The sequence below is a fragment of the Aspergillus ibericus genome (assembly GCF_003184845.1).
Source record: "Aspergillus ibericus CBS 121593 unplaced genomic scaffold BO80scaffold_10, whole genome shotgun sequence".
Lineage (NCBI taxonomy): Eukaryota > Fungi > Ascomycota > Eurotiomycetes > Eurotiales > Aspergillaceae > Aspergillus > Aspergillus ibericus.
The window spans coordinates 65896-84885 of NW_020292108.1; the positions used below are offsets into that span (position 1 = coordinate 65896).

The 18990-nt window shown below is 52.0% G+C and overlaps 4 protein-coding genes and 3 non-coding genes across 7 annotated transcripts; 3 read left to right on the forward strand and 4 right to left on the reverse strand.

Annotated features, from left to right (window-relative positions):
- Window positions 1-183: 183 nt before the first annotated feature.
- Window positions 184-2972, reverse strand: BO80DRAFT_423112 (isochorismatase family protein family). Its single transcript, XM_025718966.1, has one exon. It carries the CDS (start codon window positions 2741-2743, stop codon window positions 260-262), a length of 2484 nt encoding a protein of 827 aa, XP_025577441.1. The 5' UTR covers window positions 2744-2972; the 3' UTR covers window positions 184-259.
- A 1969-nt stretch (window positions 2973-4941) lies between these two features.
- BO80DRAFT_401959 (GMC family oxidoreductase) lies at window positions 4942-7158 on the forward strand. The gene is made up of 5 exons (XM_025717585.1): window positions 4942-5350; window positions 5401-5442; window positions 5488-6862; window positions 6960-7022; window positions 7087-7158. The coding sequence occupies exons 1-5, from the start codon at window positions 5039-5041 to the stop codon at window positions 7131-7133; spliced, it is 1839 nt and encodes a 612-aa protein (XP_025577442.1). The 5' UTR covers window positions 4942-5038; the 3' UTR covers window positions 7134-7158.
- A 643-nt stretch (window positions 7159-7801) lies between these two features.
- Window positions 7802-7875, forward strand: BO80DRAFT_t98. Its single transcript has one exon. It is a non-coding gene; the product is annotated as a tRNA-Ile (tRNA).
- Window positions 7876-9343: 1468 nt separating this feature from the next.
- Window positions 9344-9414, reverse strand: BO80DRAFT_t107. The gene has a single exon. It is a non-coding gene; the product is annotated as a tRNA-Gly (tRNA).
- Window positions 9415-9886: 472 nt separating this feature from the next.
- BO80DRAFT_442802 (BTB/POZ domain-containing protein) lies at window positions 9887-10537 on the reverse strand (the record flags this gene model as incomplete). The annotated part of the gene is made up of 1 exon (XM_025721294.1): window positions 9887-10537. The coding sequence occupies one exon, from the start codon at window positions 10535-10537 to the stop codon at window positions 9887-9889; it is 651 nt and encodes a 216-aa protein (XP_025577443.1).
- Window positions 10538-11228: 691 nt separating this feature from the next.
- BO80DRAFT_t99 lies at window positions 11229-11299 on the forward strand. Its single transcript has one exon. It is a non-coding gene; the product is annotated as a tRNA-Gly (tRNA).
- A 2919-nt stretch (window positions 11300-14218) lies between these two features.
- Window positions 14219-18522, reverse strand: BO80DRAFT_491897 (FAD/NAD(P)-binding domain-containing protein; the record flags this gene model as incomplete). The annotated part of the gene is made up of 10 exons (XM_025723730.1): window positions 14219-14370; window positions 14574-16139; window positions 16184-16510; window positions 16557-16730; window positions 16774-17256; window positions 17302-17434; window positions 17491-17912; window positions 17965-18081; window positions 18152-18292; window positions 18339-18522. 10 exons carry the CDS (start codon window positions 18520-18522, stop codon window positions 14219-14221), a joined length of 3699 nt encoding a protein of 1232 aa, XP_025577444.1.
- Between the last annotated feature and the right edge of the window lie 468 nt (window positions 18523-18990).

Sequence of the window (18990 nt, forward strand, 5' to 3'; positions counted from 1 at the left end):
GTGCGTTGGTGCTTACTAGGACTGCCTATATCGGTAGAACTATACAAGGTAGTGAGTGGACAGGATCAGGATTATGCATTGGAGTATCATGTACCCATTACCACGTCCCCAGGTATCAATCCGGTGGATGTCACCATCGTTAATACTACTAATTAGAATATTCAATCCAAGTGAACAGAGAATTGTGATATTAAACTACTGTATCGATGCTATAGGTATCGTGCAACCGCTCATAAGTCGTCTCTCGTAATGTCATGCCTCACTCTTCCAGTATGCTCTTGACGATGCCGCGCTTTGCGACCCGTTGGTAGTATTGCAGCAGGTTCGGGTAGCTCTTTCCGGACAAGAGCTGCGTCTGCGCGATTTCCCGGAGGACCGGCCACAGGGAGCAGTCGTCAATCCCAAACACGGCTCCGTCTAGGTATGGCTGTCCGTCCAGCGCCTTTTCCCACGGCATCAACTGCAGCTCGCCCTGACCCTGGCGTTGGTATTCCCGCCAGCTGGCGAGGAGCTCGTCAATGGCTACCAGATGATCTCCCCCCCGCAGTGCCTCGATCTCAGGTCGCACAAGCTCCGCCGCGCGCTGCGCCAGATGGGTCAGGATGATGACGTCACCAGCGACTTGGGCGCCATCGGCGGTGATATATAGCGGCTGTGTTGCAGGTGCCTCGTCGGAACTGATCTCATAGCGGATGCCGTTCTCACTCAAACACAGACGCACACGGAGATTGGCCACGGCGTCAGAACCCAAGATGAGCTTGGTCGTACAGGCAGTGACAAAGTTGACCACATCGAAGCCGCCCCCATAAACACCCTCCCAATTAAACTCTGTCGCGTGATTCTCCTCCCCGAAAGCTCGGATGATGCGCTCCGTCTCGGCTGCATCCCCGTGGATCACCGGATGGGCACCATCCTGCGACTTAGAAACCGCTCCCTGCCCCCAGATCGTGTCGCCTGTGGGATCCAAGAAGGTGCCAATATGGCGAAAGGTCAGTGAGATGCGCTGCCCTTCGTAGGCGCGTTCCTCGATCGACTTCTCGGCCTCGGCACGCTTGTCTGCTCGGATACCATGCAGCCACCGCATATTGGTCTTCTCCCCGAGGACAAACAGCGATTCATGTGGCATGGGAATGCGTTGCGTCTGTCGACCGGATTCCGAATCCTCCGACGACCCCTTGGTGCGGAGGACCATGACCCGCTGCGCACCTAGACTGACATTGCAAATCGCGGAGCCGCGGACGATATCGAGAGTCTTGTCGGAATGCTCTGAAATCCGATCCTGTCCATCTCGGTACAGCTGGATGAGTGCGTGGTTCAACGGGTGCCCGAGGATACGCTCGACAATTGCGCGCACCCGGTTCACCGTCGCTGTGAAGGGTTGCAAGGGCGGCGACTCGTCAGCCGGATGGCGATATATCGGAATCGACCCGTCGGCCAGCGGCCTCCCCTGCACGGCAACTAATCGTGGCACCTGCCCGGACAGATGATACATCTTCTGCCACGCCACCTCTTCGCGAATCTTCTCAAACGCCTCGGACGGTAGGTCGAGATCGTATACAATGCGAGAATCGCCCTCGCCAATCACATCCCCCGGACGGTATACATCTGGTTTCTTGGATTTGCCGCTGCGTCGCTTGTCTGGTCGCGACGCGGACTCGGGCTTTGGATCGGATCGTTTTGTACGCCGAACCCGGCTGCGGATCTTCTTCTCCCCCGAGCCCCCTTGCGACGCACCGCTCTGCGACTCGGAGCCGTATCGAGCACGTGCGCGCGTCAAATTCGCCAATTCCTGCAGATCGCCGTCTTCATTGTCGGTAAACTCCGCCAGGATGTCATCGATCCGGCGACGTCGGGCCCCGCTTGATGTCGACTCCGGACTTTCTTCCTTCGCAATCGGAGAGGCGCTCGTCTTGACCTCCAGCTCATCCATGACGCCTTCAATGCCGACGGGGGTGAGCGATTGCAAGGGTCGCGGGCCCCCTCGGCGCGCGATCTCATCCGTCTCCTCCCAGTCAAGTTCCTCGAACAGCTCCTGGGTGGTGATACCATTCGCGCCGAGAATGTCCGCCATACGGCGCATGGATTCTTCGTGGCGCGCAAAGCTGCGAAACCCGAGGCAGTCCTCGATCAGGGTGACGGTAAAACCGTGGCGCACCGCATCCAGGGCGGTGGCATAGACGGAGACATTAGACAGCGATCCGCACAGGTAAATTTCGGTGACGAAACTGGTGCGGAAGGATAGGATCAGGCCTTGGTCTTGTAGGGCGGAATATCCAGTCTTGTCGATCAAGGTATCGGACTCCATGTCGATGGCAGCTAAGATAGGAGCAGGGAACTGTACACCGGTCGTCTGGGGGATACAGCACTGCGGCGGGTCCATGGAGAGGAATGCCTCCTCGTCCACAAGCGGCGGCGGATCCTCGTCCCCGGGATCGAGACCTTCATCATCCTCCGTCTGGTCCCTCCTTGTGTCTTGATCCATGCGACCGAGTACTACCAGTTCCTGCGCATCCGACGGACAGACCAACGGTTGTTGGGTGTGGTAATGGGAGCGCACCCAGACGACCTCGCCGTTGCGACGAAAGGCCGAGGCGAGCTGCGGGAGGAGATCGAGAAACTCGGCGGTGTTGGGCACGTGCAGGCCTCCATTCGGGCGGACAAAGTCATTCTGGAAGTCCAGTAGAAGGAGAGCCTTGCGAGTGTGAATGGTGGGCAGGTTGGTGAACTGGGCGAAGAAACTCATGGTCTCGACATGGTATGGAGGTCAGCACGGGGCGGGGTTGACGCAGGTCGGCCGAGGTGAGACAGTCGGGCCCGGGATATTAAGCGAGGGTTATGGGGGTGAATGGGACATGAGGAAGATGGGTAGTGGAGGAGAAGATGGCAGTCAAGGTGGAGGTGGGAACCGGGAAGGACGTGATGAGGAGAAAGGAGTAGGAAAGAAGGAAAGAAGGAAAGAAAGAAGAGCTGAGAAGCGGAGCTGAAGATTGAGCTGTCGGGGATGTTTGGGGTGTTTGATCGCTGGGTGGGAACTGCCGAGCGACGCCTCAGGCAGCGGGGCCGGACCCGTGACCGCCACGCGGAACCCTTTCCCGCTCGGTCAAATGCCGATTGGAAGGCCACTCCCGGGATCTTGAGTGTGATTTTGAAGCTACCGCTATTAGCTCGTAGATAGCGACCGCAATGGCTGGGCTTGAATTTGAATTTCCCTTGACAGGTCGACAGCCACGTTCCAAGCGAGCCCGTCCGGGCAACCGTGGGTTGGGCGCCGAGCCGCCGCTCTGCCGGGCGGGGACCGCTTGCCGAGTTCCACCTGCCCGATGTGGGATAGCCCAGTGCCTTGGCCACACCGCTCTCTCCATAAGGACAAGGATCACACTCCTAGTCAGTATTGTTATTGCCAGGGTTATTTTTCTGCTTCTTTGGGCATTGATTCTACTATGTCCGCCTCAGCAACAGATCTGACGACAGTTTCAAGTCGACATGGTTCAGGGGCATCTGATGCAAGCTCCAGGGATGCGACCGATCAAACGAGAAAGATGTCCAAATCGATCAGCACCAGCATTGGCTGCACACAACGTATCACAGCTGCAGGAGGACCCCTGACTCGGTGTCTGCTGGGATTAGGATGGCTGGTCGATCATCATGTTGATTCAGGAAGTGATTCCCGTTTGTGTAACGCCCGCCGGATGGTCCCAAAGAGGCAATGTGAGGATGTGCAACACCTGAACGGAGCTAGTATCAATTGGGTAGTTACATGTATCGGACTAGCGATATCTTACATCTATACGGCATCTTCACGGGGTAGGTCTTAGGATTTGCAGATGGCAGTTCTGAATGCACATGCGGGGAGCTCTTCGATTCCCACCATCGTCTCAATCTTTCATGCATCAGCAACATGAGCACCTCACCCACGACACCCTGTCCCTATTCTTCCTAACCAGCACCAAATATTTACATATAATAGAAAGCCCCACTATGCAGACCAGCGTTGTCCACTTGAGTTCATATACCCGCATTGCCGAGAACAACGCCGTCCGGTTGAACAGGTAGCTAGGCCACAACCTGGTCAGATGTCCATCCTAGCGATACCGAGAGTTATCAGAAGCGAGATGAATTGCTCGTATAAAATGTTTTTTTAATCATACAATGACTTCTAAAAGTTATGAAACCTGCTGATGTCAGCCTCGCAGCGATCTCTCATATGATATCATCTGGATGATAATATACCGATTGCACGATCTAGGGGAGTAACTCTCGGTCATGGAGGCACTGGAATAAAAATAACTGGCAGTCACTGTGAAAACGTGGGGGCAGGGAGTTGGCACGCGAAAATTTTGGTTCTGTGTAGGTCAGATACATAGATAAGCCCTGGCTTGAATTAGAAGCGTGAGTTGTTGGAACTAGTGGGATGGCAATGCAGGCGATGGATCATCTTGACCTAAATTTGATGTCCAACATCGACGGAGGAGTCAGATGCAGAGGCCGGAAGTGGCAACCCGGTTTCAAGTTACGAAACCTTGTTGGAGACAAGTAGTAAGAGTGGCTGAGCAGGAATAAAGTTTCCAGCTTACAGCGGTTAACAATAAACCCATGCCCATCATTGCCGGGCCACGAGTGCCGAGATGGACCCGCTCATCCTGGACCTCCACATGGGATAAGCTGCGTATCCACGAGGTATTGGGGGCCAACTTTCCGCCTCCACGTGGGGTGTCCTCCCAACGTCGATCAGAATACTAGATCGCATCAGCTGACAGGATGGTATGCGTGTAACTCGATAGCTGATGCCCAGGTCGTATTCTTGAATCCTTCGTAAGCGATGAAGATGCAGTCCGAGTATCATGGCTTGAGGCTTATGGAGGGCGAATGTAAGTATAAAAGGGCGAGTTGGCTTGTAGTCCAGTATGTTGAGAATCAACATTCACCTCCTACATGGCCTACCAGCAATCGTCTCATGCCAGACTCTAATCCATCCATTGGTATTCAATTGAGCCGCACGTTTTTACTCCCCTGATCCCAGAGTAACCCTAATCCAACCATGACCGTTTTCAAACTCCTCGCGGCATTAGCGGTCTTCGCACTAGGCGTGACCAATGCTGCTCCTCAGAATCGCTCCGCTCAAACCTTTGACTACATCGTCGTCGGGGCAGGCTCTGCCGGACTGACCGTGGCCACTCGCCTGTCTGAAGATCCGTCTGTCTCCGTGGCCATCATTGAGGCGGGTACGTGGGTCGAATCGGTGACAGGCAACCAGAGCCAGATTCCCGGACATGACTTTTACTACACTGGAAAATCGCCCAACGACACAAACCCCATGGTTGAATGGGGGTTCGTCACCACTCCACAAGCCGTATGTCTTCTCCTACTCCTTACAATGATTTCTATCGCTTACCAGACCAGGGAGTAAATGGCCAATCCACTCACTACAGCCGCGGCAAGTCGGTACGTATCCCACCCAGCCCTAACTTCGGGTCGCTAACAGCACAGCTCGGGGGTTGCACCAACCTGAACTACATGGGCTACACCGAAGCCACCCAAGGCTCACTGCAGCTGTGGGCTGACACTGTGGGGGATGCCTCATATGCCTACAATGCCTCGTCCTACTATTACCGCAAGAGCATGAACTTCACTCCGGCCAACACCCAGCTCCGTCTCGCCAACGCCACCACGTCCGAGTCTGCCGGCAGCACGGCCACCGGGGGGCCGCTACATATCACCTATCCCTCGTGGGCACAGAGCTTCAGCACCTGGATCTCCCTCGCCATGGACGCCATGGGCATCCGGTCCACCGACACCTTCACCAACGGGCGTCTAAACGGCTCGTCTTGGGTGGCCCTCACCATCGACCCAACCACCGGCCACCGCGCCTCCGCCGCAACCACCTTTCTCGCGGGCGCCGTCCACCGACCCAACCTACACATCTTCGACCTCAGCCTGGCTGAACGCATCCTCTTCAACGACCACCGCGTGGCCCATGCCGTCGAAATCACCCGCCTGACCAACACCACCCAGCCCACCAACGCGACCACAACCCTCCACGCCCGCCGCGAGATCATCCTCTCTGCCGGCGCCTTCCAAAGCCCTCAACTTCTCCTCGTCTCCGGCGTCGGGCCCGCCTCCCTCCTCCAAGAACACAATATCCCTCTCATCGCAGATCGCCCCGGTGTCGGCCAAAACATGAGCGATCACCCCTTCTTCGGAATCGCCTACCGTGTGAACCTCCAAACCTCCACCGCCCTACAATACGGCGACGCCAACGCCCTCGCCACCGCCATCTTCAACGCCAACGGCACCGGGCCCCTCGCCAGCCCGGGCGGCGACTTTGCCGGCTACGAGAAACTCCCCGCCTCCCTTCGCACTTCCTTCTCCAACACTACCCGTGCCCATCTCGATAGTCTGCCCTCGGACTGGCCCGAGATCCAATACCTCACCCTCCCGAACTATGTCGGGGACTTTGAATCCAGGACCGCTTCCGCTCCGACGGATGGATACCAGTATGCTACGCTGCTGGCTACGCTCATCGCCCCGTCGTCCCGTGGGAATATCAGCATTTCTTCGTCGAGAATGTTGGACCCGCCATTGATTAACCCGAACTGGTTGACCACGCAGCAGGATGTCGAGATGGTTGTGGCGGCGTTTAAGCGTCTCAGACAGATCATGGAAGCGCCTGTCATGGGGAATGTGACGATCGGAGAGGAGTATTATCCTGGACGGGAAGTAACGACAGATGAAGAGATCCATGCTCAGATCCAGAAGAGTTTCAACACGATGTATCATGCGAGTACGTCGTGTCGGATGGGGAAGAAGGAGGATCCGTGGGCGGTGGTGGATCATCGGGCGAGGGTGTTTGGGGTGCAGAATTGTGAGTATTCTTTTCTTCCTTATCTCCATGTTTTGGAGTACATTAGGCTTGGGTGATGGGGAAACTGGGGGAGGATCGTGCTGATTGGTAATTATAGTGCGTGTTGTGGATGCTTCTGCCTTTCCGTTTTTGCCTCCGGGGTTGCCGCAGGCTACAATATGTGAGTTTCTTTTTTTTTTTCAGGTTACTGTGTCTTGAACTGAAGTAATCGCTAACCGGAATAGATATGCTGGCGGAGAAGATCGCGGATGACATTAAGCGGGGGCGATGAATGAGAGCTTGGTTGTGTTGGAGCTATGGAGCCAATGGTTCGATAAAATGGTCGCGTCACGCATATAGATTTTTCTTTTGTGACTTATTGACTTGTATCGATTTACTCTGCTATTATGTGATAGAATTGTATTTAGTCTTTTTATCTATGTCTTGGTGCTGGTCATGTGGGTAGAGGTTGGTTGAATTAGGGTTAGCCACCCCTGTCCTAGTGTTATACAGGGGTGTGACGGGGGTTGACTTTAAGTGTGGCGCGTAGTGCAGCCAGGGATTCAGCTGTATCACCAAAAATGTAGTTAATGAAACTACTACTTGTGTGATCTTCTGGGACATGATTATTGTGGTAACTATTACTTGTTATTTTGATGTGTTGTGTTTTGTGCTGGGCAATGCTGGCCGTGTCGTCAATATATTTATCTTACCCTAGCAAGCCCATGTACAATTCCACCCAGACCAACTCGATCCTCCACTCCCCACTGGTTATAGACGAACCACCATATTTCACATTCGCTTTACTTCTAAGCACACACCCCCTCTACATTGCTGAACCCAACGCCACCGACTCAATCCTTTTCAATCACATCCTGCCCCCGACACTCCTGCGGAAGCTAATGCATAGCCATAATTCTCTTGATAATGTTATTTGCCACCCGCTTTCCCATCCAATCGGGTCCCATAGCTCAGTTGGTTAGAGCGTAACGCTAATAACGTTAAAGTCGAGGGTTCGAGCCCCTCTGGGACCATCTTTTTGCCCTTTGCCATTTCCTCTTTATAATATTTTCTGTCGCTACAACTAGGGATAGATATCAGCCGAACGGAACCTCCGTAGCTCGAAGCGACCGCGACCGTACGGAGTAGACTGCAGCGCATTGGGTCTGTTGATCTAGCTTATCATCCACCTACCCTCGACACCCCACCATACAGATACCCTCACGTATTTCAGCATTTCAACCGATTGCATTCGATTACGAGCAGGTACAGCAGCCATTGTACGGTGTAGAGATAAATCCGCTGATCTGTATCTGGCGGGGTGGATACCATCTACACGTTGACTGCACTAGCTGCCTGCGCTGGCATGATATGCCGAATTTCCCGTATGTGACCAACTAGTGCATCGAAACATCTCCACTGCGTTGCACCTGTCGTTCCCGTCCGTTACGGAAGGTACCGACTGCTGATGGAATAAAGGTGCTGTCAATGTTGATGCTAAGCTCACTTTCTCACCTGAAAGCCCTACTAGCGCCAAGCCCACCCCCGACTCTGCATCTCCAGCGTCTAGGATCGATGTCATACTGGAGAACATGGTGCATCAGTTCCAACGGCACGGCACGACACGGCACGGCAATCCTGCCCATGACAGGGGTAAACGCAGCTCCCGATGGTGGCCCTGGCATCCTTCAGTTTGTCACCGACAGCACTGTTGGTTCGATCTTGCGTCCGAGCTACCAGCCAAGACTGCCTAGAGGGTCAAGGTCATTGCAGAAGTAGCCACCCAGCCCAATTTCTAGGAAAGACGGCTCAGAGCTTAGTTGCTTGTACACCAACAACCGGAAGGGAATACAGCTTCCAGATTATGATATGACACAATATAGAATTTTTATAGACTGCTGACCACCGTGCATCAAGCAGCACTTGCATACCTGTGAGTACACTTTACAGATAAATAATCCGTAGGTTGGCACTGCCAAGGTGGATCCCTAAGCTGGCCTTCACGCGGTATAGACTTGGAGGTTATGATTCCTCACACCACCGATGAAGGTCACCAATAGTTAACGGGGTTTGAAGGAATAATTCACTCCCGATCAATGTATAAATGATCACACTAGCAGCAAAGTGGTTACCCCCGAAGTAGTCTCCTGGGCAATGGTGCATTGACTGGTCACATTGTGTAATGATACATCACTTCCACTAGTAGCAGTGCTGTCCATTGCAATTTCGAACCCTCAAGTCACCAATACTCTACAGCCATGATGGCTTGCCTGGAACAAGTTTCACAGCTTTCAAAATAAGAAACACTGAAGCAAGGTAAGAATGATCAATGATATTGGTGTAAGTTAACACAGAGGGGTCAAGGTCCCCTACTTCATGTGCAGAGTTATGATAAGATTCCAGCCTATGACTCACTAAACAATGCCCAAATTCAGTATCATCACTGCATCAGTGGTGCCCTTCTACCATAGCTCCACCGCCGCCAAAAAAAAGAAAATGTCGTGCATCATCCGTGAATCGAACACGGGCCTCATCGATGGCAACGATGAATTCTACCACTAGACCAATGATGCAATTGAGATAGTTGTTCTGATTTTATAAGCTATAACAGCCACAAAGAAAATTACACTTGGGATCTTCCAAATCTGGGGTGTCGGATATCTCTAACTATCATGAATTCGCAGGCTAGAAGCAGAGAATAAAGCATGCCCTTGTAGGGATTCAATGGGTTATCTTGGGACATCAGCAGATAGTGGTGAAGGTACTCAACCGCATGGGGAGGCCTTTGCCCGTTGGCCGCTACAGGATGCTTTACGCCACGAATTTGGAAACCCAACCAAGACTTATTGACGAGATGATGGATTTCTTCCAGCGCTACCCTGATATTTGAGGACTATCAAGATAGCAAGGAGTGCGCGGTAAATACATAGACGCCAGCACACCACTTTCAATTTGCACTAGAATACTAAAACCATCCACCCCATGACAACCGGGGATGGAATTGTGACACATCATGCCAAACCCCAGGATCTCTACGCGTCCTACTTATGTATTTTGAACAGCCCTCCTTAACACATTCTCATGGAATACCACCGACTTATGCACCACAAAGACCTTCACAACCGACTCGTCCTCATACTCATACCCTTCTCCGCCTCTCGCATTTGCACACTGCCTCCCACACGCCCATGGATTGCCCCGATGTACCGCAATTCCTCTGGGACAAACATAGACCTTGCCAAGGACCCACTCGGGATAATAGCCCACCCAATCATTCACGCGTCTTGTCTTGTGTAGTAAAGTTGTATCTCCATCGTCAATCGTATCCACCCAGGTACTGATCTCCACAGCATCAAGGTACCGCTTCTCCTTTAGCCAGGACTCTAATCCCGCGATACCGAAGTAACGTGCCTCCTCGAGGAGAGCCGCGTAGAGGGCATAGTCGTGGCCTTTGTCTGGCGAGTAGAAGAGCGGATAGATGCCTCGTCGGAGATAGCGTAGGATGTGTTCGAAGAGGGTGGGATCCGCATCGATGAAGTAGCTCCCGTCGGGGAGGGCGTTGTTGGCCCATCGGCTGGAAAGGAGGGAGGTGAAGAAGGTGCTTTCGCTTAGGGTCGAGTGGGTGGTTGTGAAGGTGCGTTCGCCTACTTGAAGGGTGAGACGCCGCTCTGGGGGTGAGGAGGAGGGAGAGGTCATATTGATGCTGTGTGCATGTGGATATGGAGTAGGTGTAAATACGCAGGTGGTGTGAGTGTATTGGGCGTGGGGTTGCTAGGATGCATGAGGCTGCTCTCGTAAAAGAGAGAGGGAAGTGGCGGAATCGCTTTCCGGTTAGTGGAGTGAGGATGTGGTTATCCGATCTGGTACCAGGGATGGATGGACTGATACGAGATCAGTTAGTACTGCATCGGTATGATAGTATCCCGGGAAATTAGGGCAAAGTATAAAGCTCACGCTACAACCACATCTGGTGACAGTAAGCCCAACACGATCTTGTTTCTGTTTCGGATTGTATATAGGCCTTAAGCCAACTCTGTCGGGCCAAAAATAATCACAGCCCGATGATACCTCTCGTTTCTCGGCTATTCCTCTCATCGACCGATCCCAAGATATTTGGCCTCTCCGAGAAGAGCTTGATGCATGTCGTAATTGTGGCCACACTTGTCATAGTCATAAGAAGCGGAAATTATCCGTGATGAAGGTATTCCCCATCCCTTCTAACAATGAACCATACATTGGTGCCTTAGGCAGCAATAGAGACGGCCCTTCATGTCAAGGTTCTGGCATCCGGAAACAAAGGCTGAATGACGCGGATAACTTCTTCAAACCTGATTCCTACTTTTTATCTGCTTTTGTTGTTAAATTAAACTGAGATAACATATAAGAAGCATCATTGGTCTAGTGGTAGAATTCATCGTTGCCATCGATGAGGCCCGTGTTCGATTCACGGATGATGCATGTGTATTCGTTTTTTGCCCTAGAGAACACATCTCCAAGCTCACAACCCATGCCTTTATTCATTGTCTTCCTTCATGTAAATGCCCTTTACGATTGTCAACTTTCTTTGTCCACCACAACTGTCTTTGCGACTACCGCGTAGTCTATCCAAAGAACTGGCTTGTAACCTTGCTCCTTTTCGCTCTTCCTTACTTTCCGCTGTGAATATGGAAGATGCCACAACTCTTTCTTCATGATCATCTAAATCCCTTATAGTTGGGTCAACTCAGCTGATTCTTTCATATTTTGCTATGCTCCGTTCACAAGGCTGTATCATTCTGTTCGCATTGTTTAGAACTGGTTGTATCTTTGAGCGCCCGATTTTCTTGCTCCTTTGTTGACTCTCTGGGCTGAGCAGAGTACGAGGAGCTATTGAAGTGGCTACACTGTCTTGGTCACACAACCGCAACTCATCAACCTCACATCTGTTTCTCATTGGTTATCTCAGCCCAGCATGCGCGAACACGTTGCCGACATTGGCGATCTTCTCGCCAATACACTCGACCCCGCTTTCGAAGAGCATGGCATAACTCGCCCGAACCCTGACCCAGACTCCAGCACCAACTGCTACGAGACTTTCGATGTAAGCAAACTTCCTCCTTGTGACTTGACCAACCTCCCAATGACTGAAATATGCCAGGTTCAATGTACGTCATCAACGACACCGTGGACGAGAACAACCTCGCTCGAGCAGCTGACGTAGTGCAAAGGAAAACATGCTTTAGGGCATGTCCCATAACCGCAAAGCACTGCTATAATAACCGCCTTCCAGTTCTGAAAGTCTTACCAGACTATCATTTTCATGGATTTTTCGACCCTCAAAGATCGATGGGTCTCCTGGCCAAATCGAAACTGGAGAAAGTATTGTCCGAGTCCGAGCCGTTGAGCCTTCATGATGGGCTGCACTTAGTCCTTCGACGGGCGTGGGTTTCCAAGGAGTACAATCCTTTGAGTCGAAAGCTTCTTTCGAATGAGTTGGTGTTGTGTTTGTGCAAAATTTGGGAACGTCGCCGGAGAGCTTATCTACAGCTGGTTACATCTGAGAGATGCATGGGGAGGAAGGCTAGGGCTGTAGAGAGGGTGAAGAAGAGCTGGAGGAGGGTCACGGGACGGCAAACGGGATCAAAGGAATTGATGGTAGGATTGGAATAGGTTGGCACTTGCCTTATTTGGAGCCACTTGCGTGTAAGCCAGATCTGCTAGGAAATTGATGATAACCCTCATAATCTGATGAATTTATGCACAGTAGGTATTAATAAACATTTTTATAGATGACCGCCGCAGTACTTAATACCATACAGTCCGTAATGCTTCATTGTGATGTGCGGAAATAGATCGATGCCGACGGTATAACCGCCTTATCATTAGAATCTACCCCTATCGAGGGATTTCTACTCGGATATCCTCTTGCTGTTCTGGCTAGGGATGCACAGTATTGTATATAAATGGCATCGAAAAATGACTATAACACTATCTTGGAGGATAAGGAATATATTAAGTTGATACACTTACAGGTATTCAGAGTATTATAATCATCCTAATAACCATGACTTGGTGTGGATGGTAACTTCTATACTTATCTCACCGCAGCAAGCACTTGAAGGCTTTGAAAACATGGCCTTGAGCTTGTTTTGCCTCAAGTCGCCCCTACTGTTGCCGAGCAAGTAAAGTGATACTGGGATGAAAAATCTGTAGATGATGACAACTCCAGCGTGTTAAAAAGGTCAAGCAGAGAATGGCAACTATGTCTAGGGTACGGAGATCAGTTACAAGGTTCCGATTTGAGGCTTAGACTATGCCAGACTCTTCAATGCTAACTGCGTTGGCTTTGTCAGATGTTCTGGTTCCTATTTCATATCCTTTTGTCCCATCGGAGTTAGGTCTCTGGTATCAGGAGTGGGCCGAAAGTGGCTTTGTGTCGTGATTGGCTTAGTGCTAGGTAATCCGGTATATTTTTTTTGCTACCCCCTCTTTCACGACTAGTCTCCTTTGCATTTTGGCATGGTGGTTCTGTTTATTAACGATGCGAGCCTCAGACAGACAGATGTAATGCGTCTTATAACGATGGAAAGATCTTGCCGTCTTTCAACCATCGTATCGTTTCTCTTTTGATGACGATCCAAGGATATGCCAGTTTGAAGAGAACCAAGACCATGCTCAGTAAACTCTAATGAACCTAGATGCAATACTACCATGTACTTTCCTATTCGTTCCTTCATTTTCATGCCCTAATCTATCCATTCCTATATCCTGTGTGCTACATCCCCAAATCACCGGATTACCCCTACCGTATACCAGACCCAGACCGGCATACAGTACCCAAGTCCAGGAATACTCGCATGCTAGGGTGTAGAACACCCTTTCCCAACCGTATTCCCCTCTTAGCTCAAGCAATCCAACGACATAGCAAACCAAATCAAAAGCCACGCCCAGTAATGCCCACGCTTTATATATGCACCTTCCGTACTTATTTGCCATGCGCCTATTCATCGATTCATGATACTACTACGATGGTCTATATAAACGCCCATCCCTTTTTTCCTAACCACAAAACCACCACCAGTCTTCAGCTTCACCTCACATCCACCCACTCAGCCAGCCCATCCTGCACAAATCCTACCCAACCTAACCAAACCAAACCCCCGCAACACCCACCATGAACCCCTCACCCACCTTCGAACCTTCCGCCTCCTGACCGAAGAATTCATCGACGAGCTCAAGAAACCCAAGCCCATGAGCCCAAATCTAATTAACCAGGTCCGGACAAACATCGACGAGGTAAAAAATAACGCCCAGGCGTTGGTGGATGCGCGGCAGAACGGCAGTGATGAGAGATTGGTGGGGGGTGAGGTGCGGGAGACGGTGCAGTTGATGGGGGATTTACTGGTTGCGGTGGGGGAGAGGATGGGGGGTGTTGAGGGGGTGCGTGGAGGATTTGAGGGAGGTTCTGGAGTGGTGATGACGGAGTGGGGAGGATGGTAGATGGTTTAGGGTTGGGGATGTAGAGGAATGTCTTTCGTTGAATGTTATTGCTATATGGATTGAATATCGAGCGGATTTGGACTATATCATGCTGAATATTCCAGTGCTAGACTTTGTAAGATTCAAGAGATGTTGGAATTGTAGCTAGATGATGGGAGATACTACACTGATACCTCGAGTATGTAGGTTCCTCCCCATATCCTCTCCATCTACCTCTATCTCAACCATCAGCCCTCGGGATCCCTACACTGACCATTCCCCCCACACCACTTAACATGCTCCCACACCCTCCAATAAACATCCCGATCAGCATTCCTCCCCACAACCGGATCCAAATGTCCATACCCCTCGACCAAAAACCGCCGATACAAACGCTCCCCAAACCTCCGTCTTAGCATCTCATAATCCCGCAGCGTCGACTCAGGCATAAACACCTCATTAACCGTACCAGACATGAACAGAATCGGCACACCCCGCAAGTTTTCAAGATTCTCCTCCGTAACCAGAGCATGGAGCTGATTATCCAAGCACGCTCCGTGCGTGCCCATGCGCGTGATATGCTCGAGGATCGTGGTGTATGTGTCTCCGAAGAACTGGCCCACGTGGTCGTGGATATTCGTGTCGAGGTTTTGGTGGTTCCAGCAGAGTCCGAATGCGAATGTGGTGCGGTGACAATGGGTCGATGTGCAGATGTCGCGCCGGTTTTCGACAGGGTAGAAGCGTATCAGCATGTCGAGTATTTTTTGGATAGGGCTGTTGTCGGGGCGGTTGCCGATGGGGTAGTATGTGCCTGAGATCAGCTGGTAGAGACGGATTAGAATGGGAGTGGCTGCTTTGATTGAGTTCCAGTGTGCAAGCTTCTGGTTCATGAATACGGAGTTTGCGGTGATGCCGAGGAGCTGGCTCCGGTTGATGGTGCCGTCGAGGAGACCCATTGCGAGGGCTACGGAGCCTTGGCAGTGGGCTATTATGTATGGTTTCTGTTTTTGTTGGTGGCGGATGTGTTGTAGGGCTGCTGCGATGTCTAGACGACAGTCGAAAACAGTGCAGCTGGCTGCTACGGTGGGGTTGTCGCCCCAGCGAGGTGTTAGGACGTAGCATCGGCATCCGCGTGCTGTGAAATATTCAACCATGTTGCGGCGTAGATATGGTAGCGCAAAGGTACTGTGTGCGGCATTGCCAGTAACTCCGGGTAGAAAGAGGACTGGCTGGGCTTCAGGGCCTTTCTGGTCTGCTCTCGGCTGTGGCTCGTATTCCTCCAGGCGTACGGTGATGCCATCTTGTGTTTGCAGTAGGTGAGTGGCCGATGGTTGCTGTTTAGGGCTGATAGGAACGTGAGAGGAGCGGCGAGACTTTCGTGCTGGCGAGAGAGGACGAAAGAAGAAGATCGCTAGCTGGAATGCAAAGTAGATTAGAAACATGACCAGCGCCGGCAGCAGATTCAGTCTGAAGGGCTCTGTTGTCCGGAAAGTTCGTATCTGCCGGCGGAACGACGGCCATGAGATGTGGAGAGCACCAGCTGCTACTTTCATCCCGTCATCCCGTGTGATGCGGACATTGACCTTGGTAGTGGCCTCCCACATACGGCTTACGGAGAAGGAGGACGTTGCATCAATCTGCTTGCATCCCTCGAGATGGTACCGGGTATTCTCTAGTGAGATAAACTGTGACGAATAGGTGAGAGTTGTCGAATCTGGCTGCTCTGCTGGCTGGACGAAGAACCGGATCTTGCCATTTACGACTCTCATCGGCCCTCGGGATAGCGCCCTGCAAGACACCGTTCCGGTGCAGATCCCCTCGTATTGCAGCCCTCCCGTATCTAGCCTTGTGAGAACTCATCATGAACAGCATTTCGTCACTCACCTGTTCTCCGGCAAATCTCAATGGTGAGGAACATCCGCATCGCAGACGATGAACTCTTTCCTAGTGTCTCGCATACTGCAAAGTCCATTTCATCTGGCCGTGTGCTGATGTGACCCTCGAGAAGCTCAGTGAACTGCCATCTAATTGGCGATAGTGACTTGGCGATGGACGTATCCTCGATCTCCCGGCGATGTGATACCATTGGCTGCGACAGAGCATCAAGACTCCCGTTTGGTGTTGCCATATCAATAGAATATCCATGCTCCTTGGCAATCAAATCAACCGATCGCCCAGCAAGCGCAGTTATTGTGGCAAGGGGATTCACGCCTAACACGTTAACAGCCAATATAGAATGAGGGCATGAGCTACCCACCCAATGCAGTCGGCACGACCGAGCCATCACAGCACACGAGCCCCTCGTGCTTTTCCCTTCTGTGCCCCTTATACACCTGGCCTAGATGGTTTGTGACACCTTCACGGCCTGTGCCATCTCTGCTCATGTTGGCCCCTCCGAGTGGATGGACAGTGACCTCGGCCTTCTGGGAACCTGTAGACTTTAGCTAGGCCAACTGACAATGAGACGAACCTACCAGATAAAGGTGAAAAGCCAATCTTTCCACCTGCGCGGCTTACCACGGATCTCAGCATGTTTCTGATTTCAGAAAACTTCTCGGACCGCCCCTCTGCGGGACCTCGCAGGAGTAATCTATCATTTTCCAAGGTGAGGGTGAGTTCGTTACTGTCGTGTGACATGACTAGGTAAGTCGAAGTGCGTTGCATAGCACCTCCTTTAGATGGGTTCAATAGACGGATTGTGAGATTGGAGATGACCTTCCAACACTGCTGTACACCCCCCGCAAGCGATGGGGCAACTAGAAGTCGGGCTGTCTGCCACATGAGCACGGCCTGGAAAAGAGGGCTAAAGGGTCTTGGGATGCACCCATCTTGAATGACGTGGTCGGCAAGGACATTCTTGGACAAGCCCTCCCCTCTGCAATCCAAGACTCCGGTGATAGTCGGACCGGGTCTCTGGGTTCCGGAGATGCCGTTGACCTGCATGTCACCATTGTATCCTAGGCCTGGCATCAGTTCTGCCGTACCAAAATCACCACACTTACCAAAAACCAGCATGTCCCCATTTCCGGACACGTTTCTTCCGACCATCGGTGAAATCGGAAGGCCGTAGTCTCTCGAACGAAGCAGAATCTCAGTTGTCCCCAACGCACCGGCCCCGAGAAAACACAGATCGTTCTATTCGTGCGCCGCCCAGTAAGCACATGCATGCAACCATTGTGTGGTAGACCTACGGCTTTCACCCAGAACAGCTGGGTTTGGACGTCTTCCGCAAATGCTGACCTTCCCTTCCCATGCCAGGCAAAGTACACCACATAGCCCTTATGATCGGGTGCCTGCTCAATGTATCGGACCTGGCAGCCGCAGAAAATTTCGGCACCCCAGTTCCACGCATCCGCGAGGTACGTCGTAGCAACGGAGTTTTTCGATCCGTCATTCAATCCGGTACTTTCGTTTCCTGATCCCGTATTCCCCTGCAACATAACACCAGCGTGATTCCGACCGCGACGAAAGAACGTTGTCAGGGGCGCACGGTAAAAGCTGTGTGCCTTTCCAAGCGACTCTGCTTGCTTTTGGATATTGTCCAGTTTGGCTAGACGTGGATGATTATCTGGGTATGGAGAAGGCTGCAGCATCTCTGCTGCGCGTGAGTAGTCTGGCAGGACTTAGTTTGCATTCCTCCGCAGATATGGGATGCAACAACTTACAAGGCTGCAGCACGGAGGGGTCTTTTCGGATCTCCGGGGGCCATGCACTCATCTGCAAGGTGCGTTGATCGGCCTCTAGAAAGACCCCCGCGTTGATGAGCGAGCAGCCACCTAGTGCTGTGTATATCCAGGGACGTTAACACAGTTCCAGCGGTGTATTCCGTCGCCACGTAGACAATAAACATACCATGAGCAACCAGGGCGTGCTGTCCATCACCTAGCATCAACTGGAACAGACGAGTGGGTTTGTCCGAGGACAGGCAGCGCGCGGTCCCTGAGATGTTGATTTCCTTCAGACATTGCCATAGAGAATCTGGAAACGAGCCGGCTGCTGCTGGGTTAGTCATGAACATACCCTGGACCAGCATACGTACGTCGTCTCTCCCATCCGAGTTCGAGAACGGCTACGCTCTTGCCAGCTCGGGCCATTCGACTCGCCGCAACACCGGCTCCATACCCCGATCCAACGACGACCACGTCGTAGTGAGAGTTCATCAACCGACAGGGTCTGGATAGGTGGGGGTAATCGTCGGGTCGTGCATCTTCCGTGCTGGCCATGGTTGGATGACAGTAGGTATAGGGGGAAGTTGCAGACTTGCAAGGTGTAAGATTTCACATGGGGAAGATGTGGGAGGGCAATTCAGCCGTCCCCTCGGCTGGCCACGCGTTATCTGTGCACCTTCGTGTCTTGGAGCTGCAGCCCAAAGTAAGATAAGGCAGCGGAGAATACGAGATGGCTGGATAGAGGCTTGGGGATTGGTCCCCTTCACTGCTGCTGCAGGTAGCCGAGGACCGATTGCACGCGGGATAACACCCTCCAATGGCTGGAGAAAGTGATGGAGCTGTCTGTCTCTAAACTCTGTTTGCTGGGTCAGTTCTAATTACCCTGGGGGTTTGGAAGAGAAGACTAGAAGCCAGCAAGGCAGTATCTCGACCGATTTAGAAGGCGATCATTAGGTCGTTGACCACCATCCGGGGGGACGAGTTCCCCGCTTCAGGGCCCCCATCACGTTGTTTGCGTGGGTA

Excerpts from the sequence above, each read along its gene's own strand:
- BO80DRAFT_423112 (XM_025718966.1), bottom strand. The coding sequence starts at position 2,743 with ATGAGTTTCTTCGCCCAGTTCACCAACCTGCCCACCATTCACACTCGC.
- BO80DRAFT_401959 (XM_025717585.1), top strand. The coding sequence starts at position 5,039 with ATGACCGTTTTCAAACTCCTCGCGGCATTAGCGGTCTTCGCACTAGGC. Across the intron at positions 5,443-5,487 it reads ACTACAGCCGCGGCAAGTCG|CTCGGGGGTTGCACCAACCT; the intron begins GTACGTATCCCA and ends CTAACAGCACAG. Across the intron at positions 7,023-7,086 it reads GTTGCCGCAGGCTACAATAT|ATATGCTGGCGGAGAAGATC; the intron begins GTGAGTTTCTTT and ends TAACCGGAATAG.